The sequence below is a fragment of the Ailuropoda melanoleuca genome, chromosome 9, assembly GCF_002007445.2.
Source record: "Ailuropoda melanoleuca isolate Jingjing chromosome 9, ASM200744v2, whole genome shotgun sequence".
Lineage (NCBI taxonomy): Eukaryota > Metazoa > Chordata > Mammalia > Carnivora > Ursidae > Ailuropoda > Ailuropoda melanoleuca.
The window spans coordinates 4,535,366-4,550,871 of record NC_048226.1 but is presented as its reverse complement, the minus strand read 5'-3'; the positions used below and the strand labels follow the sequence as shown (position 1 = coordinate 4,550,871).

General features: G+C 57.4%; 1 protein-coding gene across 1 annotated transcript in view; it reads left to right on the top strand.

Moving 5' to 3' along the window:
• ALPK3 (alpha kinase 3) overlaps positions 1 to 13,430 on the top strand; it is a gene marked incomplete at its 5' end in the record, with an annotated part of 46,667 nt that extends 33,237 nt beyond the window's left edge. The window contains 9 exons of the mRNA XM_034668888.1: positions 683 to 2,741; positions 3,938 to 4,085; positions 4,480 to 4,607; positions 4,719 to 4,754; positions 6,895 to 7,175; positions 7,716 to 7,804; positions 8,488 to 8,711; positions 11,216 to 11,264; positions 11,834 to 13,430. Coding sequence (XP_034524779.1) covers positions 683 to 2,741; positions 3,938 to 4,085; positions 4,480 to 4,607; positions 4,719 to 4,754; positions 6,895 to 7,175; positions 7,716 to 7,804; positions 8,488 to 8,711; positions 11,216 to 11,264; positions 11,834 to 12,179 — 3,360 coding nt within the window. The remainder of the gene's footprint in view (positions 1 to 682; positions 2,742 to 3,937; positions 4,086 to 4,479; positions 4,608 to 4,718; positions 4,755 to 6,894; positions 7,176 to 7,715; positions 7,805 to 8,487; positions 8,712 to 11,215; positions 11,265 to 11,833) is intronic.
• Positions 13,431 to 15,506: the final 2,076 nt, after the last annotated feature.

Here is a 15,506-nt window from a genome sequence, read left to right as displayed (position 1 = left end):
TATCACTAAACTGGAGAGCACGCTTGCAACTATTTCCTATCGTAAGGAGTAAGTGAGGTAGTGTGTGTCTAATAAATGGGGGCCTAGCAGAGTGCTTTGCAAATAGTGGGTGTTCAGAAGGGCACTAGTATAACGTTTCATTGATTTTTCGGCTCAGGTGGCATTCCTAATTACTTTAACCTTCTCTGTTTGGATGGCATCAGATGACTACCACTCGCTCAACGCTAATGGCAGATGCTGTCATGGAGGCCATTTGCAGGAAACCCTTCGGCTCTCTCCCATTTCGCCCATAATTCTATCTGGTGGCAGTTAGTGCCAAAAAAGAGGGACAGATCAATTTGCTCAGAAGCCCTGGAGAGAGGACACTCTCCTTCAAATGGCAGGAGTGAGGGGTCTTCCAGGAAAGGAAGGGTTTCTTCAGGGTGAGGTGGGAAGGGCCCGAGCTAGACCTGGATTTTGGGTATTCCTTGGTCTAGACTCTGGGATCAGGGGTTGGGATGGGTGGGCTTGAGACTTTGTCACATGTCCTTTGCCTCCCAACCCCTTGCAGGCCCGGAAAACCAGGTGGCAGGATTCCCGTCAGGGCACCTCTGGATGAGGTCAGAGGAACCTAGGATGCCAGGTTGAAAGAGATCCTAAGGCTCGTGTAGCCAAGTTCACGCTTTTATCTGGGTGTTCTCAGGTCCCGGAATCCCAGGCAAACCCGGCTCCCACCGTGCTGGCGAGCAGCAGTGCTGAAGCAGTGTCTGCTGGTTGCAGCTCCTCCAGGAGCCAGGGCGTCATTGAGTCCATGGATACAGACACCCAGGAAGATCGGAGGACGTCTGCTGACCAGAAACTTGGAGGCAGGAAGAATACGGAGGCAGATGGGAAGATGCAGGGAGACAGGACACAAACAACCCAGAGGACACAGGCAGATAGGAGGACCCAGGTGGACATTGTGCCCCAAGAAAGTGAGAGGCCAGTGTCAGCCAGGAGTTCCCAGGAGGATGTGTTGGCACAGGGAAGGGCAGGGATGCAGGTGGAAAGGACACAGACAGGCAAGAGGATGCAGGAAGACAGGAGGATCCAGGAGGACAAAGGGACACGGTCAGAGGGGAGCATACCCACAGCCATGAAAAGTCAGTCAGAGAAGGGCTCCGTGACCAGCCTCAGCCCACAGTCCAGAGCCCCCAAACGCCCACCTTCAGAGGGTCCTCAGTCTCCTCAGATTATTGAGTGCTTTGAGCAGACTCCTGAAGGGCCCTCTGTCCCAGAAGAGCCTGGTTTCTTGCTCAGATCTGAGGAGGCAGCAGTCACAGACCCCAGGAGCTATGAGGCAGCTCTGCTGGGTGCTCCCGCAGGCGGCCGCACACTCCCAGTACGGCGGCCTCCCCAGAGCAGTCTGGAGCAGCGGGGAGGGCCCGAGTGGTCGGGTCTGGTCAAGGACAAGCCAGAGGATGACCTGATCCCATGCCCCAAGGAGGAGCAGCTGTGGGAAGTGCCGTCCATGGATCTGGGTGGCCGGAGCCCAGAGGCGCCCGCTCTACCCTCTCCTCCCAGGCCAGGCCTGACCAAGAGCTCGCGGGAGGCACTGCCCAGCGCTCCGGCATCTCAGCACATGAGTGCTGCCGCCTTCCTGCCCTCTGGGGACCAGGCCTTGCTGAGGTCGGCCCCCCGGCTGCACCTGGGGCCCGGGACCCCCACCCAGAGTCACCCACCAGCGGCCACGTCAGCTGACAGCGAGGGGGCCTGTGCCCAGGGGCCGGATGTGGAGGGGAGGTACCCAGGCGTCCAGAGCTGTGACCCCGGCCTCATAGACTCCCTGAAGAACTACCTTCTTCTGCTGCTGAAGCTCTCCAGCACAGAGACGGGGGGCGGGGGTGCAGAGGCCCAGGATGGAGCCACCCCCAGGGCTCCGGTGTCCTCCGCCACTCTGGTCCCCAACGTGGAAGTGGCCGGCCTGAGTCCCCGGACATCAAGGCGCATCCTGGAGCGTGTGGAGAACGACCGCCTCGTGCAGAGCGCGCAGAGCCTGGCGCTGAGCCCCTGCACCTCCCGCCGCCTCACCGGCCTCCTGGACCGCGAGGTGCAGGCTGGCCGCCAGGCCCTGGCCACAGCCCGGGGCCCTGGCCCCAGCACCCTCACTGTCCCTGCCATCGTGGTGGGTGAGGAGGAGGGCCCTGGGCTGGCCTCAGAGGGATCCAGTGAGGGTGAGGGCGAGCTTCCCCCCGAGGGGCCTGGGCTCCCGGGGGCCTCCCAGGAGAGCAGTGTGCGAGGGTCCCTGGGGGACGCGGGTGGGCAGACAGCCTCTGGTCAGGGGCCACTCGCAGCAGACAGACGGGCCCAGGAACCCTTCCGAGAGGAGGAGGCCCCCTGGGAGGCTCCGACTGGCCTCCCCGCGGCTACGCCTGAGGAGCTCGCTCTGGGGGCCCGGAGGAAGAGATTTCTCCCCAAGGTCAGAGCAGGAGGAGATGGGGAGGCAGCCAAGGCTGAAGAAAGGGAGAGCCCCACCATTTCCCCTCGGGGAGCCAGGAAGGGCCTTGCCCCCGGGTCCCCGGGGACGCCGGGGCGGGAGAAACGCTCCCCTACCCAGGGTAGAAAGGCAGGCATGCTGGAGGTGCCACGGGCGGAGGACGAGCCGGCAGCCGGAGACCTGGGCTCCGGCCCCAAGGCCAGCAGTGTGGACGCAGAGCAGGCCCCGGATGAAGGCAAGCAGGACACTTCGGCCAAATCCAAGAAAGCCAAAGACCTGCTGAAAGGTGAGCAGTGGGGTGGGCGGGGGCAGGCTTCACTGGAGAGGGCTGCACACCACCAGGGGCACACGCCAGCGAGGGGTTCGCAGCGTGCCTCCTACAGCATTCTCCTGGAATGACCCCCCCCCCCAGGCTGTGCAGTCAGACGGGGGCCAGTTGTCCTCGCTGCCCCTCGGGATTGCCACGTGTACCGACTGTGTACCACTGAGGGTAAAGCAGGTGGAAGAAATCAGGTCCTGAGCGTGGCCCTGGCTGCCCTAGTGTCCCAGGTCCTGCGCCTTCGTCCCTGCCACCCCCTCTGCACAGACTTGCCCCCAAGTACAGAGCAGGAGGGTCAGGATCCAGACACAGGTTCCTCGCGTTCGGGCCTAGAACCCGAACTGAAGCTCCCCCCACTGCTCTCTCTCATGCCACAAGAGCCTTGCTTTTTATTTGGAGAGAAGCTTTATGTTTCGCTGTTTTCTTTGCTGTGTTCAGTGAACTCAGTTCCTTTAATAGCTGAAAGGCCATTCGTGTTATCTATTTCTTCTTGAGCGGGCTTTCCTAGCCAATACCATCCAGTGAATTCTCCCTTCTCATCTGAAAAACAAACATCGAGGGTAGTATTTGCCATAGCGTCCTCTGTGATCCATTTAATACCTGAAGGTTCTGACATGACCTCGGGAATTTCTGATCCTGGTAATTTGTGTTGCTGTTTCTTCTTCCCATTTAAGCGTTTCATCTCTCATGGATTTTGTTTTTTGTTTTTAAATTTTTTTATTTGAGTATGGTTGTAACATAACATAACGTGATATAATGTGTATCTAGAATATAATGTATATGTCTAATGTAACGTAACATAATGGAACGCAGCGTTACTTTAGTTTCACAGTGATTCATGCTGTGCTCCCTGCAGCGTGGCTGCCATCTGTCCTCTCCTCACTGCCGTCTGTGTCCTGGGCTCTGAGGCTGTCCCAGTGCCCGGGGTGGGGGCACAGGAGTGGGGCCTTTCCAGCTAGGCTGTGTGCTTTGGAGAGCAAACGCCTCAGAGATACAGGTGGGACGCGGCTGTGAGCCAGGAAGCCGTGAGTTTGTGTGAGGCCTGAATCCTGTTTCCTCTCATCCTGTCCCACCAAGGACACCCAGGGAAGCAGGGGTGGGGCCAGGGAGGGTGCAAGACAGCGGGGGAGGCTTGTCCCTCTGAACTGGGCCCCTGCTCTCAGCCCCACAGGTGATCCGGAAGATTCGGGTAGAGCAGTTTCCTGACGCCTCAGGCAGCCTGAAGGTGTGGTGCCAGTTTTTCAACATTCTTAGCGACTCAGTCTTGACGTGGGCCAAGGATCAGCGCCCAGTGGGCGAGGTGGGCCGGAGGTAAGCCAGCCGGATACCACACCCCCTGCCCTGGCTGCGTAATTACAGCAATGATCATGTGCGGTCCTCCCCTGTGGTCTGTCACCATCACGGAATGCTCACAGTAACCCCACGAGGGAGAGTCTGGTATTTCCTTAGTAGGAGAAGTTGAGGCTCCAAGGTATTCAGTCCCTTGCCAGAGTCACACAGCTAGGGAGTATGAGGATGGCCAACCAGACCTGCGCGGTCCAGGACCGGCCCTTGACCACAGTACCTCTCGCCCCCTGCCCGAGCTCTCAGGGCCGGGGCGCACAGCAGCCTCTGAGGGCAGTGCGTGACGATCCGCGGGACCACAGTCTGGCCCTGGGCCGTGCATGGCGATGGCCCTCACGGGGAGCGTCTCCCTTCTCTGCAGTGCAGGGGATGAGGGGCCGGTGGCCTTGGCCATCGTGCAGGCGTCCCCTGTTGACTGTGGCGTGTATCAGTGCACCATCCGCAACGAGCACGGCTCCGCCTCTACCGACTTCTGCCTCAGTGCCGAGGGTGAGTGTGCCCCCCCCCGGTCTCCGCGCCCAGCCTGGCTCTGAGGGAGGGTGCTCTGTCCAGGCAGGCCAGCCTGAGGGCAGCTGCTTCCTCTTCTTGTTCTCCGCACAGTGTTGTCGGGATTCATCTCAAGAGAAGAAGGCGAAGGTATGATGCCCATCCAGGGAAGGAGCGGGTGGGCCTCCATCCCTACTCCTGCCATCCACAGGGAGGACCTGCTCTACCCATTCCCAGTGCTGTGTTCACCTCCACATGCAGCTACCGTTGGCCTCATTTAGGATAGGGCTCGGGATGGATGAAGGGGAGGACTGCTGTTTCCGATAATTGTGGGGGAAGGAGTGGCCAAGAGGCCCTTTCACAAGAAGTTAATTCAGCCTTGTGCCCTCGGCCTATTTTAGAGCCCTTGACCAAGGGGCCTGGCCGCTAGAGCCCACCTTACCCTGCCAGCTCCCTTCCTGGAGTTTCTCACCATGCTCTGTGGGCTCCTGGCTCCAATCCACACAGCGAGCTTGCTAAAAATGCAGTTTCTAGGGCCCTGCCGTAGATATCCTTAATCACAACATCTGGGGAAGGGACCCAGAAAGACTGCATCTTCAGGAGCTCTCTGGTGATTGTGCTAGCCCCCGGTTATAGAGCATTTCCCCGGACATTAGAGGAGGAGTCTGTGATGCTTCTGCAGGGAACACGCTGAGGATTGGACGGTGAAGGCAGCTGGTGATACATTTTAGAGCTTCATTGCCAACTAATACATTCATTCACTCATTCATTTAACCACTCAGTCATTCAACTAGTGCCTTTGATCAGTTCTCAAGTGTAATTGATATCAAACAGAACTTGCTGTTTACTCTGCGCGAACATCCAGTCGCAGTTCCGCAGCTGTCTCGTGAGGGTTGGTTTACCTGGATTAGGAACCACTCATTGCTCTGGGCAGATTGATCTTAAGTCTCTCTAATACCTCACTGTTCTTGCTCATGGTTTTCCCTTTTTATTCATTGAAGTCGCTTGATAGGTAGAATTTCTTACCCTCTAGATTTTACTGATTTAACCCCATTTAACAAGCTCCTCTTCTCATGTGCTTCCCCTAAACTGGTAATTCGATCAAGAGGCTTGGTCAGATTCAGGTGCAATTCTTTGGGGATGGTGGGCTGGGCAAGAACACCTCACAGGTGTGCTGTGTGTGCCCCTTAGCATCCCGTCTGGAGGCACATGATGCCTGATTGTTCTACTCTAGTAACGTTAAGATTGGTCCCTGCACTCATTCAGTTGTTTTCTGCCCTATCCATCCTTTGAAAAAGTTTAAAATCTGTGTCTGATACTTGCTACCTGGGGGTTTTAGCAGCTACCAATTATTGCTGAATCCATGACCTCATTAGCGCTTACAACTGGAGTATTTTAATTCTGTCATTTCTTCGTTCATCATCAGTTGAATTTCTTCTGTAAAGAAAAAACAGTCATTTTGTTGCCCTGAGTTGGTGCCCTAGAACCCTCCAAAGGTCACCATGAGGTTTGGGGTTTTTGGTGTTTTTTTTTTTTTTTTTTGTGGGGAGGGAGGAGTGAGTTTTTTTCAGCTACTATTATGAATGTAATTTTTAAAATGTATTTGCTATGTTCACCACATTGTAGAAATCATTCTTTTTGGCTGGTAAGATGGTCTGATTTGGGCCCGTGGAAGCCCCTTCAGAAGGTTGGCTCCGGCGTCCTTCTGACAAGTCTCCGGGGGTTTGTGTAACTTCTTTGCTTTCTGGTCAGACAGGATGTTCCAGGTCCATCGAGTCCACTTCCTGACCGAGACCTGGAATCAGCCGTTTCTTTAGGGGAGTTCTGGGTCCTTTCAGAGGGAGATGGCTTATAGGGATCCCAGTCTGAGCACGAGGGCAGCTCGCTGCTACTGGATTGTCCTGCAGACTGCTTCCGTCAAACATGTTGCTTGAGATGGAGACATGTATTCATTTGATCAAAACACCAAATTCCCAAACAAAATCCAAGGACGGATTGCCATGTCCACGGAAGAGCCCTGCCTTGCGCGGACACTGACCACGTGCTTGCAGTGTGATGGGCACACTCAAGCACTGATAAATGGTGGGGTGTGTCAGACACAGATCCGCCCTCGGGAGCTCACGGGCTGGTTTGGGCCCCACGAAGTATGCACCCCCAAAGAGCGGTCGTGGACGGGAGTGAGTGTGCCAGAGTGGCGGGTGAGAGATTATTCCGGCTCTCCCTGCCCGACAGACCCTCCTTGGTGGGGCAGAAACTTCTAGTTTTCCACATCTTCCCTGTTCCCTTGCAGTTGGAGAGGAGATTGAGATGACCCCCATGGTGTTTGCTAAGGGTCTGGCTGACTCTGGCTGCTGGGGGGACAAGCTCTTTGGGCGCCTGGTGAGCGAGGAGCTACGAGGGGGTGGACATGGGTATGGCCTTCGGAAGGCCTCACAGGCCAAGGTCATCTACGGGCTGGAGCCCATCTTTGAGTCAGGCCGCACGTGCGTCATCAAGGTGTCCAGCCTGCTCGTGTTTGGACCCAGCAGCGAGACCTCTCTCCTGGGCAGAAACTACGACGTCACCATTCAGGTACCGTGTCCCATCCCCCGTCCCTCCTTCCACTGTCCCCAGCTTGGGTCTGTTGGGAAGCCCAGTGTGGAGCAGAGGCACTCAGCGCCAACCTCACAAGGCTCCTGGGACGGGTCTCGAGGAGAGCTTGGCTATGTCTTTGGGGCCATAGTTTTCCCAAACCATATTTTTGTAGCAGAAACCTTTCTCGTTGCCTTCACACGTACCTTGCATGGAGCCTCTGCATGAGATAAAAGGAGAGTGACCGGGTGGGCTGGGCAGTCACGGTGTCTCCCTTGCTCAGCACAGCGTGGCCTCTGGGGCACTGCCCCCGGGGTTCCAGCAAACACAGTTTGGAAACCACTCTGAAAACAAGCCCACAGCCTCTTGTTTTCCAAATGAGAAAACTCAGGTGGGGAGTAGGGAGCAGGGAAGGGGTGAACCCAACCTTTGCCAGGGCTGGATTCTTCCCTGGCAGATGGCCCTCCCGCTTCGAGCTGGACATGACGGGGAGCCCCGGAGCTCCCTTGCTGACCAGGCTTGGTTCTCTTTACTGCACAGGGATGCAAGATCCAGAACATGAGTCGGGAGTACTGCAAGATCTTTGCGGCCGAAGCCCAGGCGGCCCCTGGCTTTGGGGACGTGCCTGAGTAAGCACACTTGGCGGGGGGGCATGCGGTGTGCAGACCTGCTGACTAGAGCTTCTGCCCAGAACAGTGATTTCAGGGTCTGTCAGGGGCATCCTGAGTTATGGCCCGCCACCAACCCTGTGCTCAGCTCAATGGTCCCACAAAATCTAGAAATAAAGACCTCAAGTGAACTGCCCACTTTAGAAAAGCCTCTGCCCAGCTCTTCGGTCTCCTCCCACTCACCCCAGTTCCCCACCCCTTAGCTCCGCATCTGCGGATTGGAGCCTGCTGGGACTCTCTGGAGGTGATGGGCACAGGGGGCTGGTCCACCTCTAGGCCAGCTGGTCGGGACTCTTCTCCGTGGGTCCATGTAGGTTTTAGGGGGAGTCGGCTGTAAGTGGTCGTTGTTTCCATGTTGAGACCTAGACTCTGACTCCTGAGCGCTGGGGTCTGGTGGGCTTGGAGCACAGTCTGGCCGCGTCCTCTCGAGAGGTGCTCCTTTCTGCTGGACACATACTGGTCTTGGTTCCTCACCCAAGCTCAGGGTCCTCCGGGGGCCACTGCACCATTCAGTCCTAAACCCACTGAGCTGAGAACTCTCTTCTTGGAAGGACCTTCCTTTCCAACCCAAGAATGTAGGCTTGAGGTGGAGGGCGGGGCTCTGGGGCCGTGCTTCCCCCTCACAGCCGTGCAACTGTGTTTAGGGTCCTCCCACTATACCTCATCTACCGGCCGGCCAACAACATCCCCTACGCGACCCTGGAGGAGGACCTGGGCCAGCCCCTGCAGCCTTACTTACTGCGGGAGTGGGGCTTCACGGCCTCTCCGGAGGCGGCTGGCAGCTCCGAGATCAGGCAGAAATGCCAGACCTTCCAGCACTGGCTCTATCTGTGGACAAACGGCAGCTTCCTTGTCACTGATTTGGCAGGTATGAGGGGGTGCGCGTGCCTGAGCGCCGAGGTGCAGAGCAGGAAGCTTGGTTACTAGTCCGACCGGCGGCCTCGCTCTCGCTTTTCCTCTGCTTTGCTCCCCACCCCCAACCTGGTCAGGGAGACCCGGCAGGTGCCATTAATACACACCGGCCTCACCAGCCTCGTCTAGAACTGCCGTGGCATCCACGGGAGCTCATTCCCGCTCCAGTTACAATTAAAAAGGAATTTAGTTCAAAGAGCATAACATGGGAGCTAATTAAGCACCCACAACCAAAATCTTTTCAAAAGCTCCCTTTCTCCCTTCCTGGCAGCTCTGCTCTGGACTTTCCCCCTCTTCACACTTCCCAAACTCTCCCTTCTAGCCTAGCTCACTGGCGTTACCGCCCCTTCTCCCTCCTCTCCTTCCTCGCCATCTCCCCCTCCTTCTCCTTCCTCCCACTCTTCCTCTTCCCCTCCTCCCTTCCTTTCCCCACTCCCCTCATCTTCCTCTTCCTCCCCTTCCTTCTCCTTTCTTCCTCTCCTCCTTCCTCTCCTCCTTCTCTTCATCCTCCTCTCCCTCCTCCCCCTCCTCCTCCTTCTCCTCCTTCCTCTCCTCTCCCTCCTCTTCCTCCCCCTCTGTCTCTCCCTCCCCCTCTTTCTCCCTTCTTCCCCTCCTCCTCTTTCTCTTTCCTCTCCTCCCTCTCCTTCTTTTCCTCCATATCCTCCTCCTTTTCGTCCTCCACTTTTCTTAGCTTTTTATTATGTGAACCAACTTAGTCTCTGTGGCTTCTTCTTATTTCTGTCTCTCCCATTCCTCAGATTTCCCCCCACAAAGGCCAGCAAGCACAAATCCTCCTTTCTCTGACCAGTCCTTCCCAGGCCTACTCTTTAGCCAGAACTGGGCAGGGGAGAGGAAAGGAGAAGATTCGCTCTGCAGCAGGAGCAGAGGAATGCTGGGAATATCACACGTTGCCATCTCTGGTCCCCGATGTGAGGTAGTGAGAAAGCCAAGGGCCAGAGACAGAAAATTGGCTTAAATGTGCTTCTCACTGGGGTCAAGCTACACAACAATACGGTATATTTAACTCCGTATATTGGGGGGGGGCTGCTAGCACCTTAAGCCGTTGTCATTCCTTCTGTTTGCTGACTCCATCCACCCAACATTTAGCCACTGTTGGGAGGGTCAAAAGGTGAATCAGGAATGCTCACTGTCCTCAAGAAGGTATCGTAAGTGGGCCAGTTTGAGAGGATAACATGATGCAGTAGAAAGAGCTGGGACTCAAAGAAAGTCAGCTTTAGTCTGCATCTCATGGCTTTCCAGCTGGTCTCTGGGGACCCAGGAGAAAGCCAGAGCTCAGGCAGGGCCATTTCCCCAAGCTCTCTGAGCTTTGCCACCCTTTCCCTCCCACGGAGTGGCAGTCTCTTCCCTACCTCCCACACTGGCTGTGAGGACTGAGTGAGGCTGAGGCTGTGAGCGCTTCTGCAAACTGAAGTTCTGTGCAAATGTAAGGGGCCCTGGTTACTGGGGGGCAGAGTGGAAGGTGGCAACCCCGAGAGAGAAATGATGGGACTAACGTGTACTGCATGACCGCTGTGCCTCAGACACCAAGCTAGAGCCCTGCACACCTGTGACGCTCTCACTCCCCCTGCGTGGCCGGAGGCAGCATTACCGCCCTGTGAGAGCTGAGGACTAGAGGTCGTTCTGGCAGCTCGTAGCTTGCAGCAGCTCGGAAGGGCCGGGCCTGAAATCAGCCCACGTGTGCCCAACTCTCGTCCGTCATTCCTGGCCCTGAGTCCTGGTAGTGAAAGGCAGGCTCCCAGATGGATGTGACAGGACAGTGTGAAAGTAGGGAGAGGCTCCCACTCCATGCGTGGATGCTGGGATGCTAGGGTGGGGCAGCCAGGGTGGGGAGGACACTCCCCGGAGCCTGGTTTGCCTGGCTCTCTTCTCTCCCAACACCTTCATCTTGGCTTCTGGGGCCTGTGCTTGCTGCCGTGTGAGTAGCGGGAAGCCGGTCGTACCCACTGCTACTTTCCCTCTGGTCCAGCCCGGTTTATGTTCCCATTCCCACCTGCTCTCCCTTGCCCAGAGAGGCTAATCCTGGTACGAGGAAGGAGCAGATGCCAGCTCAAAGCCAGAGGCCAGCCCAGCCTATGGCCTACTGTCATCTGGTAGGGCAGGATTGCCCAGCCGGAAGGGGCTGGGATCTAGACATAAGAACTGGACTTGTGCTCTGACTCACAGTGGCCACTGCACATGGTCAGTGACGATTAGCAAATGAATGAATGAATGTGACCTGGCTCCGGCCCCCAACCTCCGAGCCTGTCTCTTCACCTGCAAAAATGGGGTATTATTACTACTAACAATACTGAGATGCCCACACTGTGTGTGAGCCCGGCTGGAAGTGCTGACGTGCCCTGGACCCTGGCACAGTCCCGTCCGGCACTATACCCATTTTGGAGAGGTGGGGGCCCGGAACCAGCCCAGGCTGCCTCGGCTTCCAGCATTGTCTCTTTCCAGGGGTTGATTGGAAGATGACCGATGTGCAGATTGCTACCAAACTGCGAGGGTGAGTGGCTCCCTGGGCCAGAAGGCCCTCTGAGAATCTTCTTGGGATGAAAAATTGTCCATGTTCTTCTGGGTCTCTATCCCTGAGGTTCTGGGCCTGTGGCCAATGGGGTCCCAGTTGCACCGGTGACCGTGTAGCCACGTCCCTGGGGGCCGCTGACCCCCACCCACCATGCCCCTGACCCCAGGTCTGGAGCAGCAGTATTGATGCCCCCCACACAGGATCACCTGCGACCCCAGGTTCCTCTTCCTTCCAGCTTGATTTAAAGCTCATCGTGATGCAGATGGGCAAGGGCCCTGGAGTAAAGTGGGGTGTGGAGTCTGCTCTGATTTGTACTAACGGGGCAGATCATTGTCACGCCAGGGAGTGTGGACGTGTTGAAGTCCTGGAATGAGGCATGGCTTAGAATTGAGGTTTGGGGTGCTGCCACCTGAGGTAGAGCCCAGCTGCACTCCCCAGCACCCCCAAAAGAGTGGAGCGTGACACCCAGGCCACACCCACCCCACCGTAGGCGCCCCCGAGGGCTCTCTGGGTGGGACTCCCGCTCAGCTCTCACTGTTTGGCTGCAGATACCAAGGCCTCAAGGAGAGTTGCTTCCCTGCCCTGCTGGACCAGTTTGCCTCTTCCCACCAGTGCAACCCCTTCTGTGAGATGCTGGGGCTCAAACCCCTCAAGGGCCCTGAGGCTGCCCACCCTCAAGGCAAGGCCAAAGGCTCCAAGAGTCCATCCACTGGCAGGAAGGGTGGCCAACTGAGTCCTCAGCCCCAGAAGAAAGGCCTCCCCAGTCCCCAGGGCACCCGGAAGAGTACTCCAAGCTCCAAGGCCACCCCTCCGGCCTCAGAGGCACTCGCCACCCAGTTCCTGGGACAGCCTCCCACCCGAGAGGGCGGCTCCAAGGCCCAGGGCCTGCGGTAGCCCCCACCAGAGGCTGGGGGCCTCCACCCAGCAGCAGACCAACAAGGAAGCAGCTCGAGGCGATGGAGACTTTCCAGAACTACGGAACTGACCAGAGAAGGTGCGCTGAGGAGATGCCATGGGGGCTTCCCTGAGCAGTCTCTCCTCAGTCCACTCCTCATCAGACGGCTCTTGTGCGAGGTGGCACCCGGGGGCCTCTGCCGGGGCCACCTTCAGCCGGGGCTCCCAGGCCCCACTCCCATGTGCCTAGAGGCCTGGGCCCTCTTTGAAGTTTACACTGGCCACTGCTGGAGGTCCCCCGAGTCCTCTGCATGAGCTCTACCCCCAGCCCCCCCCCCACCAGACCCTGCTGTGAATGTTGTACTCTGGGGGCACACCAGCCAGCGGTGACCCTTTGCCTTTGCTTGGCCCTGCTCTCTCCTTGTCCTCGGGGCTCCAGACTTCCTGTGCTGTGTCTGGCCTGGTGACTCTCAGGGAGCCTTCTCCTTCCAGCTACTTGGCCTCGTGCCTCCCAGTGTGTCCCGCGACTAACCTGTCACTGAGCCCGGATGGGGCTCAGGGCCCTTCCAGAGCCTGTCATGTACTTGTGCGGTGGTCTTTGGTGATGTGTGTTCATGCCCTTCCTTCCCCCAGCACTCAGGCGCTTGTTCACCTGCTTCCCATGCCCCCTTAACCCCCATCTCCCGTCCCCCGCTTTCAGTTCCCTTGCAGCCTGCTCCCTTTCCTTCGCTGCCTCTCTGCTTGCCCCCTTGCCCAGGCACTTCCCCAGCCCTACACTCCCACCCCTCCCCTGCCTCTCCCAGGCCCTCTTCCCGGGAGGGAGAGGTGGCATGAGGGTTGTGTCAGCAGCTGCGGCCAGAGGGCAGGTGTTGACTCTGAGGGACCTTGTGCTCCATCCTGGCAGCAGGTGCAATCACACTGAAGTTCGCTCCCCTCTAGACCGGGGGTGGAGGGCTAGGGCTGTTCTCCATAGAGAGTGCGCAGGGGAGCTCGAGGAAGGATGCAGTCCACCCTCGTGCTGGGCTGGGGGCGTCGCTGTGCCTGGGAATTCGGACACCTGCCCCGGCCATTAGCTCTCGATCCCCGGGCTCCAGCCCCGGGGCTTCACATATGGGCTCCCAAGGAATTGCTGTGCTCAGCCCAGCACTGCGGGTCCTTCCTGAGAGCCCCTCCTGGAGGCCTGGGACAGGGTGGGCCTGGTGCTAGCCTGCTCCCCTTGGAATGCAATAAAGGCAGCCACTGTGTACCCTGCTCGCCCTCATCTGGTGTGGTTGTAGGTGTGTGGAGCCAGGGCCCCCTCGCCCCAGGAGGGCTCTCTGAGGGCGCCCTACAGCCCTGGGTGCACCGCAGTCACAAATCCAGGCTTTGGCTCCTGGATGGACACTCAGTCTCAGCCTCTGTGGCCACAGCTACACGGTCTCTGCTGCTTGTACTGCGGGGCCGATGGCTTGTGCCCCTGCACAGGGCAGCTGAAAACTTAGGTCTTTGGAATCTTTCCTTCATTTCGGAGAGGAACACAAAGGAAGGAACGCAGGAAGGAAGAGCAGAGCCGGAGGCTCTGGGGAAGTGTCCAGTGTCTCTGGCTATCTCCACAGCCTTGGGGACAGCCAGCCTCTGCCTCTCAGCTACTCACTGGCCCTTTCCTGCTTCCCACACTGCAGAGGCTTCTTAGTCCCCGACAACCCCTTGCCACCATCCGGGCCTTTCCTTGCCTGACGTGGATGCCCCTCCGTTTTGACATTTCTGACTTCTCTACCTCCTCTTGGGCTCAGGTGACCCTCCCCACTTTTTCCTCTTGCCCAGAGTGCCCCCGACTCCCAGGCTGCATATCCAGATTGCCTTGGTGAACTGAGAGTTGGGGTATTATCCATTCGTTCATCCGTCCACTCAGCAGATGTATACTGAACACCTCCTGTATGCCGGACCCCGAGTTGACAGCTGTTGGAGGCAAAGATGTATGAGGTGGTCTCAAAAGAGACTTTCCATTAGGTTTCTTGGGTTTTGAGCAACAGAAATGGACTCAGACCCACTTCAGCAAGGAGAAAGTGTTCATAGGAAAGGTGTTGGGGCAGCCCCCAGACCCAAAGGGATAGCCGAACGATTGGGCTTGAGACGTGGGAGCCAGCGGGGCCCCAGAGCCTGTGTTCTGGGAGCTGCTGCTGTGGGCAGACTGACACCAACCAGCCACTGGGACTCCCTTCACTCGGGATCCAAATCCCTGTCCTAGAGCTCAAGCCACCGTGGAGCGGGACAGAGGCAGCTTTCCAAAGGACTGGGATTCTTACCAGCAGAATGGTGGAGAGGGGGAGGGTGGAAAAGCACTTGGTGGCAACAGCAAAGACCCCCCCTCCACGAACACACACTGTTCTTCCTACCTGATGTATTACGACTCTTCCACACACAACCAAGAGCAAATTCCTCTCTGCTTGGGGGCCGTTCAAGGTCACGTCCAATGACTAAGTCCAGGGGCTACCATTCTCCAAAGTCCAGTGTCACTCCTCCCTCTTCTATCACAATCCCATTTTGAAATTCTGCAACCTGGGGATTAAAATTAACCATTGTCAACGAAAATTCTTGAACCCATCAAGAAAGGAAGTACAGGTAAAGGCTAGTGTCCATTTCCAGCACAGGTCCTGAGAACTGGTGTTTCTGACTAGGGATTTTTCGCCTGCTGGAGTGACCCCAAGCTTCCGTCCTGAAGTCCAGCTCCTCAGTGGCCCTGCCTGTGTGGCAGGTGTTTCTTTACCATGGGACATGGCAGCACGGGAAGCACTCTTTTTTTTTTTTAAAGATTTTATTTATTCGACAGAGATAGAGACAGCCAGCAAGAGAGGGAACACAAGCAGGGGGAGTGGGAGAGGAAGAAGCAGGCTCCCAGCGGAGGAGCCTGACGTGGGGCTCGATCCCAGAACGCCGGGATCACGCCCTGAGCCGAAGGCAGACGCTCAACCGCTGTGCCACCCAGGCGCCCCGGGAAGCACTCTTGGAACCGCCCCACCGCCCCCGCATCTATCTGTACTCCTACCCCCTTCTCAGCAGCAGCAGCAGCAATCAGATTTCCCCTTGATGTGGTTAGTCACCCTACTACTCCCATGACCTCTTGCCGTGTGTCGCTCAGAGCTGTAAGGAGCCTGAAAAGGCCAGGTGTGCCTCGGCTTCCAATTCACATATTACACTGGCATTTTGAGGATGTGTCTCCTTGGAGACGAAAACCTCTACACCAGCCTCGTTCCAAGCTTCAGGTGTGTGAAAGGCAGTGAGATGGAGCCATGGCTCGCCCCTGTCCACCTGCCTCCCAGCCCGAGAGGGCAAACGAGCCCCAGGAGA